Source organism: Leopardus geoffroyi, chromosome A2 (assembly GCF_018350155.1).
Source record: "Leopardus geoffroyi isolate Oge1 chromosome A2, O.geoffroyi_Oge1_pat1.0, whole genome shotgun sequence".
Lineage (NCBI taxonomy): Eukaryota > Metazoa > Chordata > Mammalia > Carnivora > Felidae > Leopardus > Leopardus geoffroyi.
The window spans coordinates 75,894,602-75,915,104 of record NC_059331.1 but is presented as its reverse complement, the minus strand read 5'-3'; the positions used below and the strand labels follow the sequence as shown (position 1 = coordinate 75,915,104).

Sequence of the window (20,503 nt, the reverse complement as noted above, 5' to 3'; positions counted from 1 at the left end):
TCCCCCTGTCTCTGCCCCCTCCCCTGCTCACACTCTGTGTCTCTCTGCCTCTCAATAATAAATAAACGTCAAAAAAAATTATAAAAAAGAAAGGCCCCTGGGACTACTGACAAAAATCCTCAAATATTAATTAAAAATTTATTTTTTGAATTTTTAAAGAATATTTATTTTTGAGAGCGAGCGAACGAGCAGGGGAGGGGCAGAGAGAGAGGGAGACACAGAATCTGAAGGAGGTTCCAGGCTCTGAGCTGTCAGCACAGAGTCCGATGTGGGGCTCAAACTCACGAGCCGTGCGATCATCACCTGAGCCCAAGTAGGACACTTAACCCGACTAAGCCACCGAGTCGCCCCTCAAAATCTATTCTTGAGGGAAATAAAAAGACTCTATGATCTCGCTATAAAAGTCAAACATGAAGTAAAGTTTCTGTTTGTGAAATAGTTCTGTCAGAAAATTGTTTATTCTAAAAATTAGCATGGAGTTGTCATGATAATTTTACTAAATCTAAGATAAATTTTTTTAAAAAAGAATCCAAACAACAGTCTCTCAGTGGCAATACTAGGAGGTAGAGAAAATGGAGGAATGACTTCAAAATTCTAAGGGAAAATATTATATCCTAATGAAATATCCAATCTTACAGACCATTTTGTACATAAATACAGACATTTTCAGATGTATTTCTCATGCATACTTTTCTTAGAAAGCCTACTGGAGGATGTGCTTTAATTTGTGGATGAGGACATGTTCTAGTATGTGGGATTAAACCACAAAGGAGGCATACTGGTGTCCAGAAAGAGAGGCCTGACATAAGAAAGAGATGAAGGCCAGTCCCAGGTCAGACATATCAGAAGAGCCTGGGGAACAGCTGGGGCAGCAGGTGTAGCCAGAGAGAACCCAGTTCAGACGGCGCAGTCCAGAAAGAGAGACGAGCAAATTCTTCGGGAAGATGAAACTGACTGAATGCTTAATGTTTGCCAACAAAAAAGGAGGGGAGATTCACAGAATTACAGAGTATGGGACTGAATTAGTGAGATGTACCTAAAAAACTAAGCAAACGAACCAACAAGCAAACAAGTAAGAGCCTGCAATTATTTCCTCAAAGGAGAACAAAAGGTTGGCATAAAAGTAAATGGAAACTTCATGGCTGGGGCGCTGACAGCATTTATATCATCGTACTATTACTATTACCAGAGATTGGCTGGATGGCTTTGGTGGGACTATAGCAGGGAGAGGGCAGGAAGGAGAAGGAGGGGTGAGCCATGGGGGCAGGGGGTTATCTGCAGGCATGTTAAGTCCGCACCTTCCAGAGAGGAGTCGATAGATAACAGAAGATAGATAATGATTTAGGAACCACAAAGTAGCATTATAAGACAGTTATGTGCACACGTGTGGCTGAGATCGGAGAACCTGGTAAAAGGAGTTGAAGTATTTACCTCTAAGAAATCATCAGAAATGGAGGAGGTGTGGATGGTCTGAACTTTCTATATAAAACACTATTATACAATTTTGTTGCTCTTTAAATGACGTGCATTTATAACTGCTAAGCACACAAATTCAAAAAAAAAAAAGAGAGAGAGAGAGAAATGAGTAACAATTCTCCTGACCTGACCTTTTAAAGAGTTTCAGGCAGACGGAAGAGATGCATTATCATCTCCCTTAGTGTTTGTGTGTACCTGCATTCGGATATGGGTCTGAGTGGAACTTTCTCATTTCACAGGTAAGGCTGTGTATGATTCTTCGTAAGGAGGCTCCTAAAAACCATTTCTGTTTTCTGAAGACCCATCCCATTAGTTCAAAACAATCCTCTCTCTTCTTTTCTGACAGCTGAATCTAGTGGATCTCTCGGATCAGGACAACCTCTAATTTCTAGTAGAGGAATCAGCGTAATTCCGTGGTTGGCTAACAATGTCAGTAGCTAGGACAGTCAGGAGGTACTTAGTATGTGCCGGGCTACCAGGCAAAGTGTGCTGGTTGCATATTTCACGGACTCTTCACCACAACCCTACGATATTGCCACCATTGCTGCTTCCATTACCAAACTTGCAAGTGACAGGGTCAAGTACTGCCCCGATGCACTTAAACATTATGTTACTCAAGTGACACAGAGGCCACTCATTCTCAACAGATGGGTTGTGCAAGCAAACCGATCTCTTACCTGGGTGAATCCATTAAATGTACCACCGGAAGCCTAAACAGAAAGGGAAATCAAAGTATGTTACTTTGTATCATTTTTGTGAGATCAGCAAATGTCCGTCAGACAAGTTGGAAAGTAAAGACCAGCACACATTTTAAAATAATACAAAAGGCTGCTGTGCACGAGAGTGTTTAGGAAATGCAAAAGGCCAAAGTGTATTATTTTAAATAGGCTGACCAAAAAAAAAAAAAAGATCGTTCTTACAATTATTGCTGGTGTATGGCTCAATGTTAATCAAAGCCCACTTTCTCAGTAATGAGAAGATGATTCCAGAGGAAAGTCAGTGAGCTTCTTTTTTAGGCCACTGATAGAATCCATCTGCATTCTTAGGGCTTCTCTAAGACATCATTTGAATGAATGGCTTTTGGGAGATTCTATAGTTTCTGGGGGCCCTGGGTGGAAACACTGCATGTGTTCTTGCTGGAATAGAATCATTTTAGGAATAGTAAATTAGTCTGTTCTACATATTTGTAGCAGTTGAACAGTAAAAAGGAAAGTGGAATAAGCACAATAAACGGGATGGTACATAGACTCATTAGTTCCCAACACAACCATTCTGCTTTTTGTAATTTTTTTTTTGGTCAACCTATTTGTGTTTGGTTTGCACAGATTTCAAGGAGATGAGGCAGGCGTCAGAGAAGACAGTGATGGAGAATGAAATAGGTGGGAAACATTAGGAAAAACAGAACCTACAGAAGTCTTTGGCTAGTCTATACTACATACGAGGGTAAGTACCTCTTCTTTATCAGGCTCTATTTCTTGGTACAACAATCCATATCTCTGGTTAGCAATTTCATCTTCGGATAAATCTGAGTTGCTGAGGTCACTGTCTTGGGGACTAGCGGGACTGTCGGTGCTAGCATTGTGGGAGGTTCCCAGAACCAACGGTCTAGCCGTGTCTCGCCTTTGTTCCCAGCACTTAGCAATGGCGTGTCCCCCCACGACATCTGCCGGTGAGTCCACCTCCAGCCCTCTCTTGCCTTCAATTGTATCTAAATGTTCCCAGGAATTATCTAAGCCTCCCACATCTCTGATAGGCCAGTGGTTAATGGAATCGAACCAATTGGCAAAGCCACTTGCTTGGCCATCTGGTGTACCAGAGAATTCCAATACATCCATATTATTCACTGCTGAATCCAAGCATGGCTGCCAGATTTGACCTGGATCTGTTGCCCAAGAGTCTGTTTTCACAATACTTGGTAAGTCAATGGTAGGACTACAGTTCCCAGTCACTGTACTTTCAGACCCCTCTATTAACGAGAACTCTGCCTTACACAAACACCAATCTCTTCGGTTTGCATTAGCTCCCAGAGAATAATTAAGGTCTGTCCTAGACTGAGCTGCCACTTCACGGTTTACTGAGGAAACAACAGCCTGATGTTCATCCCTGCCAACCCCAGGAGTAGGTAACACAGCCTCCTGCTGAATTTCTTCTGCATCTGCACTGCCTCGTCCTGAGTGATGTATTACACCATGGTTAGGAGAACCTATTGAATTTTTCCTTATGTCTCTTCTAGCTAAATCCCATCCCTCAGAACTGGCATTTTCAATATTAGATACAGAATCAGTCTGGAGACGCAGATATAAGACATCTGCGTGATGGGCAGGGTTAGCTCCAGAGCCTTCTATAATTTCACGATTATTGATTACTACTGGACGCCCCTCATCTAGCCCTTGGTTTCGGTCACCAAATTCAGTGGCCGTAGCTACTCTTTCCAGGTCTTTTTCTAAAGCATCAGTTGTATCAGAATTCTTTGCACTGGTCTTTTCACTTTCCCGACAACTAGCTCTTAGATCGATGCTCACTTCCTCTTTACTGATTTCTAAGGTCTCCTGGTCTGGCTTTCCTGTTGTCTTAAGGAGATCTACTAGCCTGTTTCCTGCACTTTCCCATGCTTTCTCTTCAAATTCCTCTGTACATTCTAGGGCCTTGAGATCAATAGGTCCAGTGTCTACCTTTTCATATGTCTCCACACCTGCCCACAGAGAATCTTCGATCTTCTGTTTCTCTTCCTCTTCTTCTGACTGTTCAACATCTTCTGGACTTTCTTCGACTGGGCCACCAGTTTCTGTGGCTGCCATCTCTGAGTCAGATAAGTCATGAGGCCGCTCCATCTCCATATAAGCAGCTGTGGCAAATTCAGCCTCAGGCATGGGCTTTGGGTACAGCTGTTCACTTCCACCCGGAGGGGCTGGCCCCACGACAAGCTCGCCCTGGTCAGCTACAGTGTGCCAGTCAGCGGAAGGAAGCATTCCAGTGGACAATCTCATGTCCTGCTCTGCTTCAGAGAGACATGAAGAGTCTTCCTGAGACCCACCTTGGGTAATTTCCTGGCTGACACTCTCTGTACTAGCATCAGGGCCCCAAATAAATGCACCTAGGTCAATTTGAGATCTTTGAATTTCTTCGGCCAACCCACTGTCTGGAGTTTCCTCCATGATCAGGTTACACAGGGAAAGGCTTTTTGAAGAATCAGTCTTTAGAGTATGCAGAATAGCAAAGGAAAAAAAAACAGACAAACATAAGATAAAATAGACCATGGCAGGATTTGATGAGAAATGCAAAGCTCTTCAGTAGGGTAGCGCCAGTTAAACAAAAGTAGAGAGTATTTAAATTAAAATTAAAATTAAATGGTTAAGGTTAAATCTGCAACTAGCAATGCCATGGAGGAAAAAAAACAAGCTCATTCTAGATAATATCCACATATACAAGGTATATTAAATATAAAAGGAAATCCAGAATATCCTGGATATTTACCTACCGGCTGTACCAAATCAGTGCTTGTCTGCATGAGTAAAAAGAATAATAATAATCAGTAGTAATAATAATAATAAGGCAAAAGAAGAAAATTCCCTAGCGCCTTAACATCCCATGCTGTCCAGAGTCAACATTCTCCTGAAAGCTGTGGCTTTTACTGGTTTGAGATCAACTTTTATAATTTGTTTTGTGCTAGGGGTGAGTTTTGTTGCAATACTGTTTAAGAGGACACAGTTGAAACCTGAAGAAAGCCTCTGTCATTTTCTAGTCGGCAAGGAGGCCTCGTGGCTATTACAGGACTTCTGCTTTAGCAGAACTCTGAACTGCGAAGTTTTCAAATAAAGAAGCAAACTCAAGAACACGAGAATAAGATCAAGCTCTAGCACCCACAAGAGTACACGCATCACATGCTCGGTCACAGTACCAGAACAGATCTTCCCCCAAACTCCCCCCACACTGGGTTCTGCCTCTGAGGCAGGGGGAAGATGGTCTGGTACTAACCGCTCTGACTGCCTGGGCGATTGTCCTCATGTCCTCCCCGCCCCCACCCGCGAACTAGAAGCCTGGTCTGCACACAGACGACACTAAGGGGTTGAGGGGAGCAAGGAACGCCAGCAATTATGGCCAGGGAGCTACTGTTCTGCAGTGTTGCCATCACCATCTTTCTTTTTTTTTAATTTAAAAAAATTTTGAGAGAGAGAGAGCATGCACGCAAACAGGGGAGGGGCAGAGAGAGGAGGAGACACAGAATCCGAAGCAGGCTCCAGGCTCTGAGCTGTCAGCACAGAGCCCGACATGGGGCTCGAACTCACGAGCTGTGAGATCATGACCTGAGCTGAAGTCGGACACTCAACTGACTGAGCCTCCCAAGCACCCCGGTCATCACTACTTTTCTTAGCAGGTTTATCCTCTGAAATAATCAGTGCTCCCCCTAGATGATACCTTCACCCTCACCACACCCTTCCTGGCGAGGAAGGAAAAATGTATTATAACGCCAACTGAAGATGTGAAATACTGGAACAGTAAAACATGGGCACTGTCCTCTTGATCTTCAAGAAAATCACCATGGAGTTGTGGCTAGAATTCAAATGTCCTGAATGGCAGTGCACATATCCCTTTTTGTGATTACACGAGCAAAGCCAGCTCACTATAAAAGATGTTTTCAGTCAACATTTTTTAGCTCTTCTCTTGAGAGCTTTCCAGGATGCTTTAAGGATCCTAAGTAGGGCAGTATAAACCCGCTCCTGTGGAAGGGAAGGGGGCAGTCAACTTTCTGTCTTAGGGGAAGAGAGTAGCAATGTCACTTCAGAAGACTAGACCCACGAACACCAAGATCTAGCAAACTTTCCTACCGCTGTCTCACTAAAAAAGAAGAAAAACACACCAGGCGCCTGGGTGGCTCAGTCGGTTAGGGTGTCCGACTTCAGCTCAGGTCATGATCTCCCAGTTCAGAGTTCAAGCCCCACGTCAGGCTCTGCGCTGACAGCTCAGAGTCTGGAGCCTGCTTCAGATTCTTTGTTTCCCTCTCCCTCTCTCTCTCTCTGCCCCTCCCCTGCTCACACTCTGTCTCTCTCTCTCTCTCTCAAAAATAAACTTTAAAAACATAAAAAAGAAGAAAAACACGAAACCCAAGTTGTGCTCTGAAGACGATTTGACCAGAACTTTTCCAATATAGGGCAGACAAAGGCCTTATTCCTCAGGGATACCAGGCTTCATGTGAGTATGGCCACCCTCCTAATTCCCCGCCACCCTCCTAATTCCCCGCCACCCTCCTAATTCCCCAGCACAGATGCCGCCACCACGAAGTTCCTTTTGTGTCTTTTTTCCCAACTCTAACTTCTGGAAGTACCCCTCTTTGCCCATCAGATTAGCTGAATACATACCATTACCAGTAATAGCTACCTTTTATTGCTATGGACCAGATGTGGGGCTAAACACTATAAATATTAACTACTTGATCCTCACGTGGCCCTCTGAGGTAGGTGACATTGCCCTTATTTTAGCCAGGAGAAAAACTGAGGCCGAGAGAAATTCGTAAGTCGCCCGAAGTCATATTGCTGTAAGAGGTAGAGTCTTGATTCAAATCCAGGGCCGTCTGGCTCTAAAGCCCAAGATCTTGTTGACGAAGCTTCATTATTACTGAAAATAATAGTGAGAAACTGGGTCCTGGTGCAGAGTAGCGTGTCCCTTACGTTTGCTCAGCCACATTTTCTTCTATTCTACTTAAAAGCAATAAAAAAGGTGCACGTCCTCAACCGCAACATTTCCTGTGGCCAATAACCACAGGAAGAAGCATAAAAAGGCATAACACCACAGATTCTTACTTATCTAGGAGTCTGGAACAATGACACTCTTTTCCACGCCACTGTTTCTAGGTGCTGGTAATGCTTGGAACTACCAGGGAGCTGATTATGGTTCTAGGGGGCTACATTATCATTAAAAAATGTCTAGGTCTTCAGGGCCCCTGGGGGGCTCAGTTGGTTGAATGTCTGATTCTTGATTTGGGTTGAGGTCATGATCTCAGGCTTCGTGAGACGGAGCCCCACGTTGGCTCTGCACGGACAGTGTGGAGCCTGCTTGGGATTCTCTCTCCTCTTCACTACCCCTCTCCTGCTCGTGTTCTCCCTCTCTCTCTCAAAATAAAAAAATAAACTTAAAAAAAATGTTAGGTCTTCTTCTCATCATAGATGAATTAAAATACAATAAGGTTTCCAAACTTCTAGGGCTCCCGGTACATCAAAATACGAGCTCTCCGTACTCTTACCGTCCATAGGTCCCAGGGCAATGTCTGAAAGCAAACAAACAAAAATATGGTTAGTAAACAAACCCCAAGCATGTAAAAAAAATACTGACGTGATGGAAGTTCTGAAAATAAAACATTTTTGAAATATTTAGTACAGCACTGTTCAACAGAACTTGCTTTGGTGATGACAGTGTTCCATATCTGCGCTGTCCAAGGTGGTAGCCACCAGTCACAGGTACTATTAAGCGCTTGAGAGGTGCTAGTGTAAGAGAACCAAAATTTAAAATTTATATACTTTGATTGTATTTAAATTGGAATAGTCAAATGTGCCTTGTGGCTACTATAATAAACCACAGGAGACCAGTCAATCTGCTTTTCACTGTAGGAGTAAAAACTGTATCTGAAATATGATGAATGTGTTTACTTCACACACACCCCCCCCCCCACACACACACACTTAAAATGAAGTACAAGGTGTCCAGATTTTAGTTTCTCACATCTTTGAGGAAATACAGATCTAATCATTGCTACTACTTCCTCTCCCCCAACCCTCCAAATTCAAGAGGATGAATTATGACCAGTTTGATGGTCAATGAACCCCAGAAAGGTAGTTCTTCAATATGCTGAATTAGATGATAACACAGCTCAATTAATAATCATGCAAATTAGCAGGGTGCCCGCTAGGACATAATGGATGAATATGCTTACTACTGGCATTTTAATTATAAAGCTCATTGATCCTGGGGAGCGAATCCAGATGGTTCAAGTAACTTCCGCCCATGTGTTTGGGAAAGTGAGGGAGACCTCTCTCATCTCCTTTGTGTTGAGAATTGCTGCTAATGCCACACCCTCTTCTGCCTTTGTCTTTGTGACTAGAATCAGATCCGTATTTATGCACTTGTTTTGATCTCTAAATGAGTGGCAAATTAGAGAGCCTGGCACGCCCAAACTAAGAACATGGGGGTTTCCAGATGGGGTCACAGATGTCTCATTGGGATTCAGTACTACAGAACAGGGGTCCTGTGGTTCTGAGAGAGCCCGCCCCCCCATGGGCTGTATCGCCCCAGCCGCGCTGCGTCTCTGTGCAGCCTGGATGCTCTCTGGGTTAGGTCCCACCTGTTGAAGGACTTAAGAAAGGAGAGCAGAACGGTTGCATGGAAAGCCCCAGTTATTTGTATGTGTACTCCTTCTGCATCTAACATGCTTTGTGTTTTCTTGCTTCCCAGCCTCTTAAGAATCACAGCTCCTAAAAGCTACCCCATATCCCTGCCTCATGCAGACGGCGTGGGGTATTTTCTCCAAAGGAAGGCGGCAAAGTGAAACGTCTTGTTTATCAGTCCTCAGGATCATGAAAGGACGAGTTAACTCATGCGGACACTGTGGAGATCGAAAGGTGAGCTGTTCTGCCAGCAGCAAGAACATCCATTTAAAGCGTGGGGTCAAGCGATGGTTAAGCGAGATCATTCTGAACGAAGGGGAAAGAAGGCCCGCACAAATCTAATGGCTCTGTGCTTTTTTGCTCTCTCAGCCTAAGACTGTTCTTGGAGAAGAGATGTGATTAGAGCCGGCTCACAGGATGACTCTGCAGTGAGGTGACTCAATTAGAGCCACTGGGCAGCCGGGGCGGTTTATTACCTGGCCTGAGGGAGGACACGGGGCACACACAGCTTTTTCTAACTGCAGTGATGCATTTTCTTCAGAAGAAAGACTTGTGAAGATTTAATCAAGGTCATTTAAAAAAATCTTTTTTAAGTTTGTTTATTTTTGGGGGGTAGAGAGAGAGAGTGTAAGTGGGGGAGGGGCAGAGAGAGGGAGACACAGAATCCGAAGCAGGCTCCAGGCCCCGAGTGGGCAGCACAGAGCTGGACACGGAGCTCAAACCCACGAACCATGAGATCATGACCTGAACCAAAATCAGACGCTTAGCCGACTGAGCCAACCAAGCGTCCCTCGGTCATTTTTTTTTCTAATTATGAAAGAGTCTCTTAGTCCTAAATCCACACAAAGTTCCATGATTTGTGGAATTTTTTAATAATGGATTGATATAAAAGAGGTTTCTCTATTGATCCAACTTGCAGATAGATATGCTGTGGGATCTCATCCACTGATCACGACAACATTCACTGTAGAAACCTGCCTTCTGCCACTAGAGCAGTGAACGCTGGAGTGTGAGGCAGAGAAGTCCTGTAGACAAAGAAGTCTACACAGTGACAAAGCTCTTTCACGGAAGTATTCTGAATGATATGTACATTCATCTTCTGCTTTGCTGGGCCCCCAAGGCAGAACCCTCAAGCTTGCTGATAATCACTATGGTGGCATTCCCCAAAGTATGTTTTAGAGAACATTCAAATGAATGTGAAGAAACTTTCATTCAAACAGATTTCTGTGGTCAAACACATTTGGGAATCTCTAAGTTAAACAAGTCTAAACGGTTTTTTCTTTTAATTGCAGGACTTCCTGGAGCCTTTAATATTGTAATGCCTATCATAAGTCTCCTAAAAGGGATTTAATAGAACTTTCTGAAACATTTATCTAAGAGACCCATTTTTTTGCAAAATATCTTTAAAGGCTCGTATCTGATCTGCTTAATTACCTGCTTTACTGACATCTCAGATTTGTATTGTTCCTGTATTACAACAGGGAGGCCTTCAGAAATGCGATCACATTCTGGAATAAAGCATGGATTAAAGAGAGGCTTTATTTATTGAGGTTCATACTGAGCTGACAGTGGTTTACGGTAAGGTATCATGAAGGCTTCAAGACTAAAAGATTGAGCTAGGTCTCAGTTTATAATACACCTTTCTTAGTTCATGGGAAGTATATCCCAGCCACCTTTGGATTTGCCCTAATTCAAATGTGAGGCCCCAAGCACATCAAAAATACTGATACAAACAATTTCTGCTTAGACAGATTTTGAGTTAACTTCCTTTCATGGGCACAATCATGAAGGAAGTCTACCGCAGAGGAATCATCCACATGCCATTAGAGCGCCCCGCTCTCGGACCCTTCTGCTGCAGAATGCTGTGGCCGTCACTACTGAAGTGAGTAAAGGTTGAGGATGACGATGATGAGCAAGGGGAAGCTGGGTACGGGAGGCCAGCTCCGCATCAAGCCATAGCCCAGATCCTATAGGGGAAGCTTCTGCAATGTGGAGGAAGACAATGTCATCAAGTTCAAAGTGACCAAGACTGGAAAACATTTCCGTTGGGGCACAATTTTGAGGCTATGTCTAACGTGCTTTAATCTCCAAAGCATGGAGAAGGAACGTAGAGGAAACAGTGAGAAGGTTAAGTCCAGGGCCAAGAGAAAGAGCTTCATTTAGAGAAGTCATGAAATGTATCATCGAAGTCTGAATGGTCTGAGTGTAAAATGATACTAATGATGACAATTACTCTGAGACAAGGGATTCCTGGGCAACCACACATTCCAGTTTGGGATTATGGTTATCCCAGCTCTATGAGTAGAGAGAGAGGGAATGGGAGGAGGAGGTTTGGAATGATAGATATGGATAAGGTCTTCTTTCTACCCTTCCTTCCATTAGAAAATGTTTGTCAACCCAAAAGAAAAGTAAATAGTCACTTGAAATGGAGAGCGGTCTGAAAGGCATCTGCTGCCCTTGAAGTTCACGAAAACGTAATCTCCAAACATCAAAGCCGTCATCGGATACCTGCGACATGGGTGAGTGGGTCACTCCAGCAGAACCTGCAGGTGTCACCTCAGGCTTGAAAGGGTCGAAGTCCAGATCCAACAATGTCTCCTCTTTCTTCACCTCGGGGACTTCATTCTGTTAAAGGAGAACAAGACAGAATATGAGACTTTATGATATAATCCCCATGTAATCCTCTAACATCACTGAATATCCCCAAAGCATGCTCTGATAGTTTACCCAGAGTCACTCGCAAAATGTGATGAAGGGGGAAATAACCGACTCTGGCCAACTGGAACCTAAGATGCGTAGGAATGTGACCCAGGTTTTGGTTTCTGTCCTTCATCCAGCTCCGAATCCAGCCAACAAAGAGAATGTCTAAGAGGTATATCCTGATGCCATCAAGATCCAAGGACTCTCCTCTGCTAGTTTAGGAATCTCAGGTCAAGAATTACGGACGACCAGATGGATACAATAGGCCACGGCTGGGACCCATCACCATAGCCCATGGCTGTGAGGTCCCCTGCGAAGCTAGTGTGTAAAAAGGAAGGGATGCCATCTACCCTGACTACCTCCACCTGCCTCATCCCCTCAGAGAGACCCTATCCTTTGATGTAGTCATCACATGAACCACTCTTCATCCATATTACTGTCGGTCTCCACTGTAAGTATGAGGGAGGGAAGGTGAAAGAGAAAGAGGGAGGGAGAGAACCACATCTCCCAACATTTGCCATAAAATAACATTCCTTGATTAGAAAGAGGTAAGCCAAATAAGACACAGGATAAAAGTCCTGCTATAATAGCAACACATTTATAATACTGAACATTAATATTTATTCATTTATTGTGGTCTCATGATACAAAAAAAAAATAACACGGCTTGAAGTTAGCCTAGCCTTGGCTTAAGTCACGCGGTAAGGGTCAAAGCTGAAATAAAGCCCCCATAAACAATCACGGTGAACAGAACTGGGTCAGTTTCCACAGAATCAAGTAATGTGTGTTCGGTGTTTGATATAAGCTTCAGTTTTGACCATCTGTACTCTAGAAACTCAAAGGTCACAACCATGGATGAAGCACAAAAGAATAGGAATGTTCAGAGAAAGCTTTTAAAGAACAAGAGTTCTTTTAATTAATATTGATCATAGACATAAAACTTAAAAATATATAGAGCTGTATGAATAGCTTTGGGGCATAAGAGATAATTGTTTTTAGTATATCCACATTCACTGTAGAAGGAAATCTGCTTAAATACCACGCGATTGGTCCTGGGCTACCTATTTTGCAGCATGATCATTCTTACACGTTTAAAATTTCACAAGGCTAATCCCTCTTGCTTTAATAATTACAATCACAAAACCATCAACTGATTCCTTTGGCCCCTATTCAAAATCTGCACGGGTTTTGTTTTTTGCCAACGTTTGTATTGGTACAAGTTATAGGTCTAAAATTTTGCGAACACTTACACTGACTTAGAGTGTGCTAGGCACTGAGAGCTTCGTGCATATAAATATTAACTCAGGTTAGGGCACTTCGCTGCAGTCTAATGATACAACGCTACAACACTATTATTGCCTTCAAAGAATGACCTTCGTAGATCCCCCAGACTTCATTTCGCCTGCACGGTCTAATCCTTACAAAAACCAAGGGGTAAATGGCATCATTCCTCCATCTGGGGATAAGGAGAGAGGGCTGTTGTCCTGGGTCCCTCAGATGCAATGCAGCCGAGGCAGCACTGCAGCAGCCAGAGGCCTTGGACCCCAGTGCTATTCCAGGCTGCTGCTGAGACCTGGGCCCACATCTCTCAAACAGGCACCACGGGGATCTGCAGAGGAATTCTGGACAGTCTCTAAGTTCTTCTTAAAACGTGAGCCCAAACGAATCTGTCCATTAATCCTCTCTGAACCTAATGGGGCTCCTTATGAAAGCTCGAATGGAAATGTAGAGCTCAAGGATGACAAGTGGCATGAGACTGTATACCAGTGTGGTGGTCTTCAAAAGGTGCAGCTGGCTACTTCAGACTCCATTTCTATTTGGTTTTGCACCCTTAATTCTTGCGAGTTACCCCTTAAGGCACTCATATCAAACAGCAGTTTGACAGAACTACAAAAAGAGCAAAAAAAGGAGTTGCCTGCTGATACAGCATTCCTTTATAAAACGACAACTCTGTCATTAACATGTTGAAACACGCTGACATGTCATGTCCCTTAACGTAACAAAAGAAAACTCTTCTCATTCCTTATACCTGAGTCACCGTTAGAGCAGATCTGATGTGGTGTCGACATTCGTAAACTTTTGGAAGCCAGAGCTTAAGTACCGCGTTCCCATTAAAAGTCTAGACCCAGGGGCGCCTGGGTGGCGCAGTCGGTTAAGCGTCTGACTTCAGCCAGGTCACGATCTCGCGGTCCGTGAGTTCGAGCCCCGCGTCGGGCTCTGGGCTGATGGCTCAGAGCCTGGAGCCTGTTTCCGATTCTGTGTCTCCCTCTCTCTCTGCCCCTCCCCCATTCATGCTCTGTCTCTCTCTGTCCCAAAAATAAATAAACGTTGAAAAAAAAATAAAAGTCTAGACCCAGAATGTGATCCTAAGAAAAGAGACTACATGTGTAAACCACAGGGGGAAAATACCCAAAGGGAAGATCTTACCACTGATAATAATCTTCAGGAAGTGTCTTCTGCTAGGGACATCTAAGTTTATAACCGAAGTATTGAACTTCTTCCATTCTAGGTAGACAATTTGACCATAATCCTATGCCTAGTCTTGCCATGGCCTCCCTACAGATGGAGTTTACTGCCTTATCCCTTGACTTGGGGTTGACCATCTGTCATGCTTTAGTCAATGGATGTTAGTAAATGTCACACAAATGAAGGCTTGAAATGTTTGTGTGGGTGACTTGCTTTTTTGTAGTCTTGCCACTCACTGTGCAACGTACAAGCTTCGGTGAACCACTGGTCAAGGAGGATGGGAGCCACAGGGAACACACCTGGACCCACCATAACTAAATTCCTCAAAAGTGGTGTTAAAGAGGAATTCTTACAAGTAGCCGGGGCGGGGGGGGGGGAGGGGGGCAGGGTAAGACATGTTACTGAACACAGGGACAACCTAGGAATAATAGCATTTTTTAGCACCAGAATTAATGCAAGCAAAAAGATTTTGAGGCAGTATCTTTGAAGTACAGAGAGAAACTTAGAATTCTGTGCCCCTTGAAAATATTTTTATGTTTTCATTTTTAAATATTTATTTGAGAGAGAGCACAAGTAGGGGAAGGGGCAGAGAGAGAGGGAGAGAAAGAATCCCAAGGAGTTTCCACACTGTCAGCACAGAGCCCGACATGGGGCTTGAACTCACAAACCACGATTTCATGACCTGAGCCAAAATCAAGAGTCTGACACTTAACAGACTTAGCCACCCAAGTGCCCCGAAAACATTAAAAAAAAAAAAAAAGACCAAAAATGTGGGGCACTTGGGTGGCTCGGTCGGTTAAGCGTCCAACTTCGGCTCAGGTCAGATGTCACTGTCTGTGAGTATGAGCCCCGCATCAGGCTCTGTGCTGACAGCTCAGAGCCTGGAGCCTACTTTGGATTCTGTCTCCTTCTCTCTCTGCCCTTCCCCGCTCACATTCTGTCTTCCAAAAATAAATAAAAATTTTTTAAAAAAGAGAGAAAAATGAGGTGACTATTTTTTCATACATACAAAAGCAGAAAGAACCCATCACCATCCAATCAACACAACTAATGTGAAAAGACATTTTTCAGGCATGAAATGATGCTACATGGAAATACGGATCTAGATGGAAGTATGGATGTACACAAAGGAATGATAGGCTCCAAAGGAATGAGAAATGATAACTATGTAGGTAAGTATACATGACTTTAGTCATTATTTAAATCTTCTTAAAAGATAACTGACTGCTTAAACAAAGATAATCACAAAGTAACATGAAGTGACTTTACGTTAAAAAATAAATTCTATTTGACAAAACAGACAAAACAGTACAAAACCAGAAGAGGGGGAAATGTAAGTATACAATTATGGGATTCTTATGCTAGACCTGAAATATACCACTATTTGAAGGCAGACTTTTTAATAAATTAAAACATGTACTTTAAGCCCTAAAGCAACCACTAAAATACCAAAACAAGTTATCACTAATAAACAAAAGAAATACGAGAGTAATAAAAATAATCAATTAATCTAAAAGAAAACAGAAAAAAGAGGAAAAAGGGTTAAAACAGATGGCCCAATAGAAAAAAAAAAATCAAGGTACCAGATTGAAACGTCACCGTATGAATAACTACCTTGAATGAAAATGGTCTAAACAGTTTAATGAAATGCAGAGGTTATCAGATTAGATTAAAAAAGCAAGACTCAACTAGATACTGCCTATAAGAAACAGATTTCAAATACAGAGACACAAACAAGTTGAAAGTAAAAGGAAGAAAAAAGATATATTATGCCAAACTAACCAAAAGACAGCTGGAATAGTTATATTAATGTCAAACAAAGCAGACTGCAAATAAGAGAACATTATTATGGATAAAGGAGGTCATTTCCTAATGTAAAAAGGTGTTAATTCTAAACATTTATGGATTCAATCAGAAAGTATCAAGATACATGAAGCAAGAACCAAAAACACAGCATCAAGAAATTTTAAAATGCACAATTTTGTAGGGAAGATTTCAACAGCCCTCTTTCAACAACTGAAAGAAATAGAAAATCAGCAAGGTTATAGAAAATACAGAAAACACCAAGACCCAATTTGACCTGATTTACACTTATAAAACACTCCATACAGCAGCACAATACAAATTCTTTTCAAGTGCATGTCAAACACAGAACATAATAGACACTGTTCTATTAAACAGGTCTCAATAAACTTAAAACCGGTCTCAATAAACTTAAAATTAACATTCAAGTCATACAAAGTATGCTGACAATGGAATCAAGTTTCAAATCAGTAAGAGAATTATCTCTAGAAAAATCCACAATATGTGGACAAAAATAACATTCTAAATAACTCAATGAAAGAAATGAAAAGAAAAACATCAGAAGAAAGAAGAAATCAACGTGGAAATTAGAAAGCAGTTTGAGTTGAATGAAAATAAAGACAACAGGTGCACCTGGGTGGCTTAAGCACTGACTCTTGACTTCAGTTCAGGTCATGATCTCACGGTTCATGAGTTTGAGGCCTGCATCAGGCTCTGCACTGACAGCAGCCTGCTTGGGATTCTGGCTCCCTTTCTCTCTGAACCACCACTTACTTTCTATCTCTCTCTCAAAGTAAATAAAAGTGAACTTTATTATTTTTTTAAGTTTATTTATTTAGAGAAAGGGAGAGAGAGAGACAGAGACAGAGAGAGAGAGAGAGAGAGAGAGAGAGAGAGAGTGAGGGGACAGGGGCAGAGAGAAAGAACATCCCAAGCAGGCTCTGCATTGTCACCACAGAGCCCAATGTAGGGTGACCTGAGCCACCCTGAGATCATGACCTGAGCCAAAGTCAGATGCTTAACCAACTGAGCAACCCAGGCACCCCAAATAAAACTGAACTTTAAAAAAATAAATAAAAATAAAAAATATAAAGACAACATACCAAAATTTGTGAGATGCTGCTGTAATAGGATTTAGGGAAAATTTATACCACTGAATCCCTACATAAGAAAAGAAGGAAAACCTAGAAACATATACATTACCCAAACTGAAACAGGAAGAAATAGAAAATTTGAACAGACCCATAACCATTAAGGAAATCAAATTAGTAATAAAAAATCTGCCAAAAAACAAGAGTCCAGGACCAGATGGCTTTCCAGGGGTATTATGCCAAACAATTAAGGAAGAGTTAACACCTATTCTCTTGAAACTGTTCCAAAAAGTAGAAACGGAAGGAAAACTTCCAAACTCTTTCTATGAAGCCAGCATTATCTTGATTCCAAGACCAGACAGAGACCCCACTAAAAAGGAGAACTACAGACCAATTTCCCTGATGAACATGGATGCAAAAATCCTCAACAAGATATCAGCCAACCGGATCCAACAATACATTAAAAAAATTATTCACCATGACCAAGTAGGATTTATACTTGGGATGCAGGGCTGGTTCAGTATCTGCAAAACAATTAATGTCATTCATCACATCAATAAAAGAAAGGACAAGAACCATATGATCCTCTCAATAGATGCAGAGAAAGCATTTGACAAAATACAACGTTTCTTGATAAAAACCCTCAAGAAAGTAGGGATAGAAGGAGCATACCTCAAGATCATAAAAGCCATATATGAACGACCCAACGCTAATATCATCCTCAATGGGGAAAAACTGAGAGCTTTCCCCCTAAGGTCAGGAACAAGACAGGGATGTCCACTCTCGCCACTGTTACTCAACATAATATTGGAAGTCTTAGCCTCTGCAATCAGACAACACAAAGAAATAAAAGGCATCCAAATTGGCCAGGAGGAGGTCAAACTTCCACTCTTCACAGATGACATGATACTCTACGTGGAAAACCCAAAAGATTCCACCAAAAAACTGCTAGAGCTGATACATGATTCAGCAAAGTTGCAAGATATAAAATCAACACACAGAAATTGGTTGCATTCCTATACACCAACAATGAAGCGACAGAAAGAGAAATCAAGGAATTGATCCCATTTACAGTTGCACCAAAATGATAAAATATCTAGGAATAAATCTAACCAAAGAGGTGAAAAATCTATACACTGAAAACTATAGAAAGCTTATGAAAGAAATTGAGGAAGACACAAAGAAATGGAAAAAGATTCCATGCTCCTGGATAGGAAGAACAAATATTGTTAAAATGTCGATACTACCCAAAGCAATCTACATATTCAACACAATCCCTATCAAAGTAACACCAACGTTCTTCACAGAGCTAGAACAAACCATCCTAAAATTTGCATGGAACCAGAAAAGACCCCGAATAGCCAAAGCAATCTTGAAAAAGAAAACCAAAGCAGGAGGTATCACAATCCCAGACTTCAAGCTATACTATAAAGCTGTAATCATCAACACAGTATGGTACTGGCACAAGAACAGACAGATCAATGGAACAGAACAGAGAACCCAGAAATGGACCCACAAACATATGGCCAACTAATCTTTGACAAAGCAGGAAAGAATATCCAATGGAATAAAGACAGTCTCTTCTGCAAGTGGTGCTGGGAAAACTGGACAGCGACATGCAGAAGAATGAACCTGGACCACTTTCTTACACCAGACACAAAAATAAACTCAAAATGGATGAAAGACCTCAAAGTAAGACAGGAAGCCATCAAAATCCTCAAGGAGAAAGCAGGCAAAAACCTCTCTGATCTTGCCTGCACCAACTTCTTACTCAACATGTCTCCAGAGGCAAGGGAAACAAAAGCAAAAATGAACTCCTGGGACCTCATCAAAATAAAAAGCTTCTGCACAGCAAAGGAAACAATCAGCAAAACTAAAAGGCAACCGACAGAATAGGAGAAGATATTTGCAAATGACATATCAGATAAAGGGTTAGTATCCAAAATCTACAAAGAACTTATCAAACTCAACACCTAAAAAACAAATAATCCAATGAAGAAATGGGCAAAAGACATAAATAGACACTTCTCCAAAGAAGACATTCAGATGGCCAACCGACACATGAAAAAATGCTCCACATCACTCATCATCAGGGAAATACAAATCAAAACCACAATGAGATACCACCTCACACCTGTCAGAATGGCTAGCTAACATTAACAATTCAGGCAACAGATGTCGGCGAGGATGCGGAGAAAGAGGATCTCCTTTGCATTGCTGGTAGGAATGCAAGCTGGTGAAACCACTCTGGAAAACAGCCACTCTGGAGGTTCCTCAAAAAATTAAAAATAGAACTACCCTACGACCCAGCAATTGCACTACTAGGCATTTATCCAAGGGATATAGGTATGCTGTTTCGAAGGGACACATGCACCCCCATGTTTATAGCAGCAATATCAACAGTAGCCAAAGTATGGAAAGAGCCCAAATGTCCATCGAAGGATGCATGGATAAAGAAAATGTGGTGTATATATACAATGGAGTATTACTCGGCAATCAAAAAGAATGAAATCTTGCCATTTGCAACTACGTGGATGAACTGGAGGGTATTATGCTAAGTGAAATGAGTCAGTCAGAGAAGGACAAAAATCATATGACTTCACTCATATGAGGGCTTTAAGAGACAAAACAGATGAACATAAGGGAAGGGAAGCAAAAATAGTATAAAAACAGGGAGGGGGACAAAACAGAAGAGACTCATAAATATGGAGAACAAACTGAGGGTTGCTGGAGGGGTTGTGGGAGGGGGGATGGGCTAAATGGGTAGGGGGCATTAAGGAATCTACTCCTGACATCATTGCTTCACTATATGCTAACTAATTTGGAGGTAAATTTTAAAAAATAAAGTTAAAAAAAAAAAAGAAAAGAAGGAAGGTCTCAAATTAGTAACTTCAGCTTCTACCCTGCAAACTAGGGAAAAAAAGACACAGAGCAAATAAAATTCTAAATAGAAATGGGGAAAATTATGCAGATCAGAGTAGAAATTAATTAAATAGAGAATGACAGAGAGAGAGCTTGAGAGAATACCAATAAAACCAAAACCAAGTGCTTTGAGAAGATTAATAAAATTGATAAACTTCTAGCCAGACTGATCAAGGGGAGGGACAGAGAGGGCACTAATTACCAATATCCGGAATGAGAGAGGGGGCATTACCAGATATTTTAAAAAAAATAAGGAAGTATTTTAAACCACTTTATTCCAATACATTTAACAATTTAGATGAGAGAGACAGATTTCTTGAGAAATACAAACTGTGGCATATAGAGAACTTGAATCACTATGTTGCATACCTGAAACTAAGGTTAACATTGTGTGTCAACTATATTCAAATTAAAAAAAAAATTTTTTTTAAGAGAAAGAAAAACAAAAACAAAAACAACCCTGCAGGCCCAAATGGCTCCTCTGGTGAATTCTACCAAAGAGTTAAATAAGAAAAAAATACCAATTCTACAAAATTGAAGAGGAGTGAACAACTTCCCAACTTATTCTATGGGGAAAGCATTACCCTGGTGCTAAAATCAGAAAATTACTTTTTTTTTTACCTAAAAAAATTTTTTTTACATTTATTTATTTTTTGAGAGGGGGGTGGG

General features: G+C 41.7%; 1 protein-coding gene across 7 annotated transcripts in view; it reads right to left on the bottom strand.

The window, feature by feature from the left end:
- The window catches only part of AMPH (amphiphysin), a 252,392-nt gene that overhangs the window by 41,134 nt on the left and 190,755 nt on the right, over positions 1 to 20,503 (bottom strand). For 4 of the 7 annotated variants that reach the window (XM_045494378.1, XM_045494375.1, XM_045494377.1 and 1 more), the window contains 4 exons: positions 11,361 to 11,477; positions 7,715 to 7,738; positions 4,955 to 4,978; positions 2,154 to 2,186 (listed from right to left, as the gene is read on the bottom strand). In XM_045494378.1, coding sequence (XP_045350334.1) covers positions 2,154 to 2,186; positions 4,955 to 4,978; positions 7,715 to 7,738; positions 11,361 to 11,477 — 198 coding nt within the window. Of the gene's footprint in view, positions 1 to 2,153; positions 2,187 to 4,148; positions 4,671 to 4,954; positions 4,979 to 7,714; positions 7,739 to 11,360; positions 11,478 to 20,503 lie in introns of all 7 variants that reach the window. The other 3 variants (XM_045494374.1, XM_045494372.1, XM_045494373.1) reach the window with 1 other exon arrangement.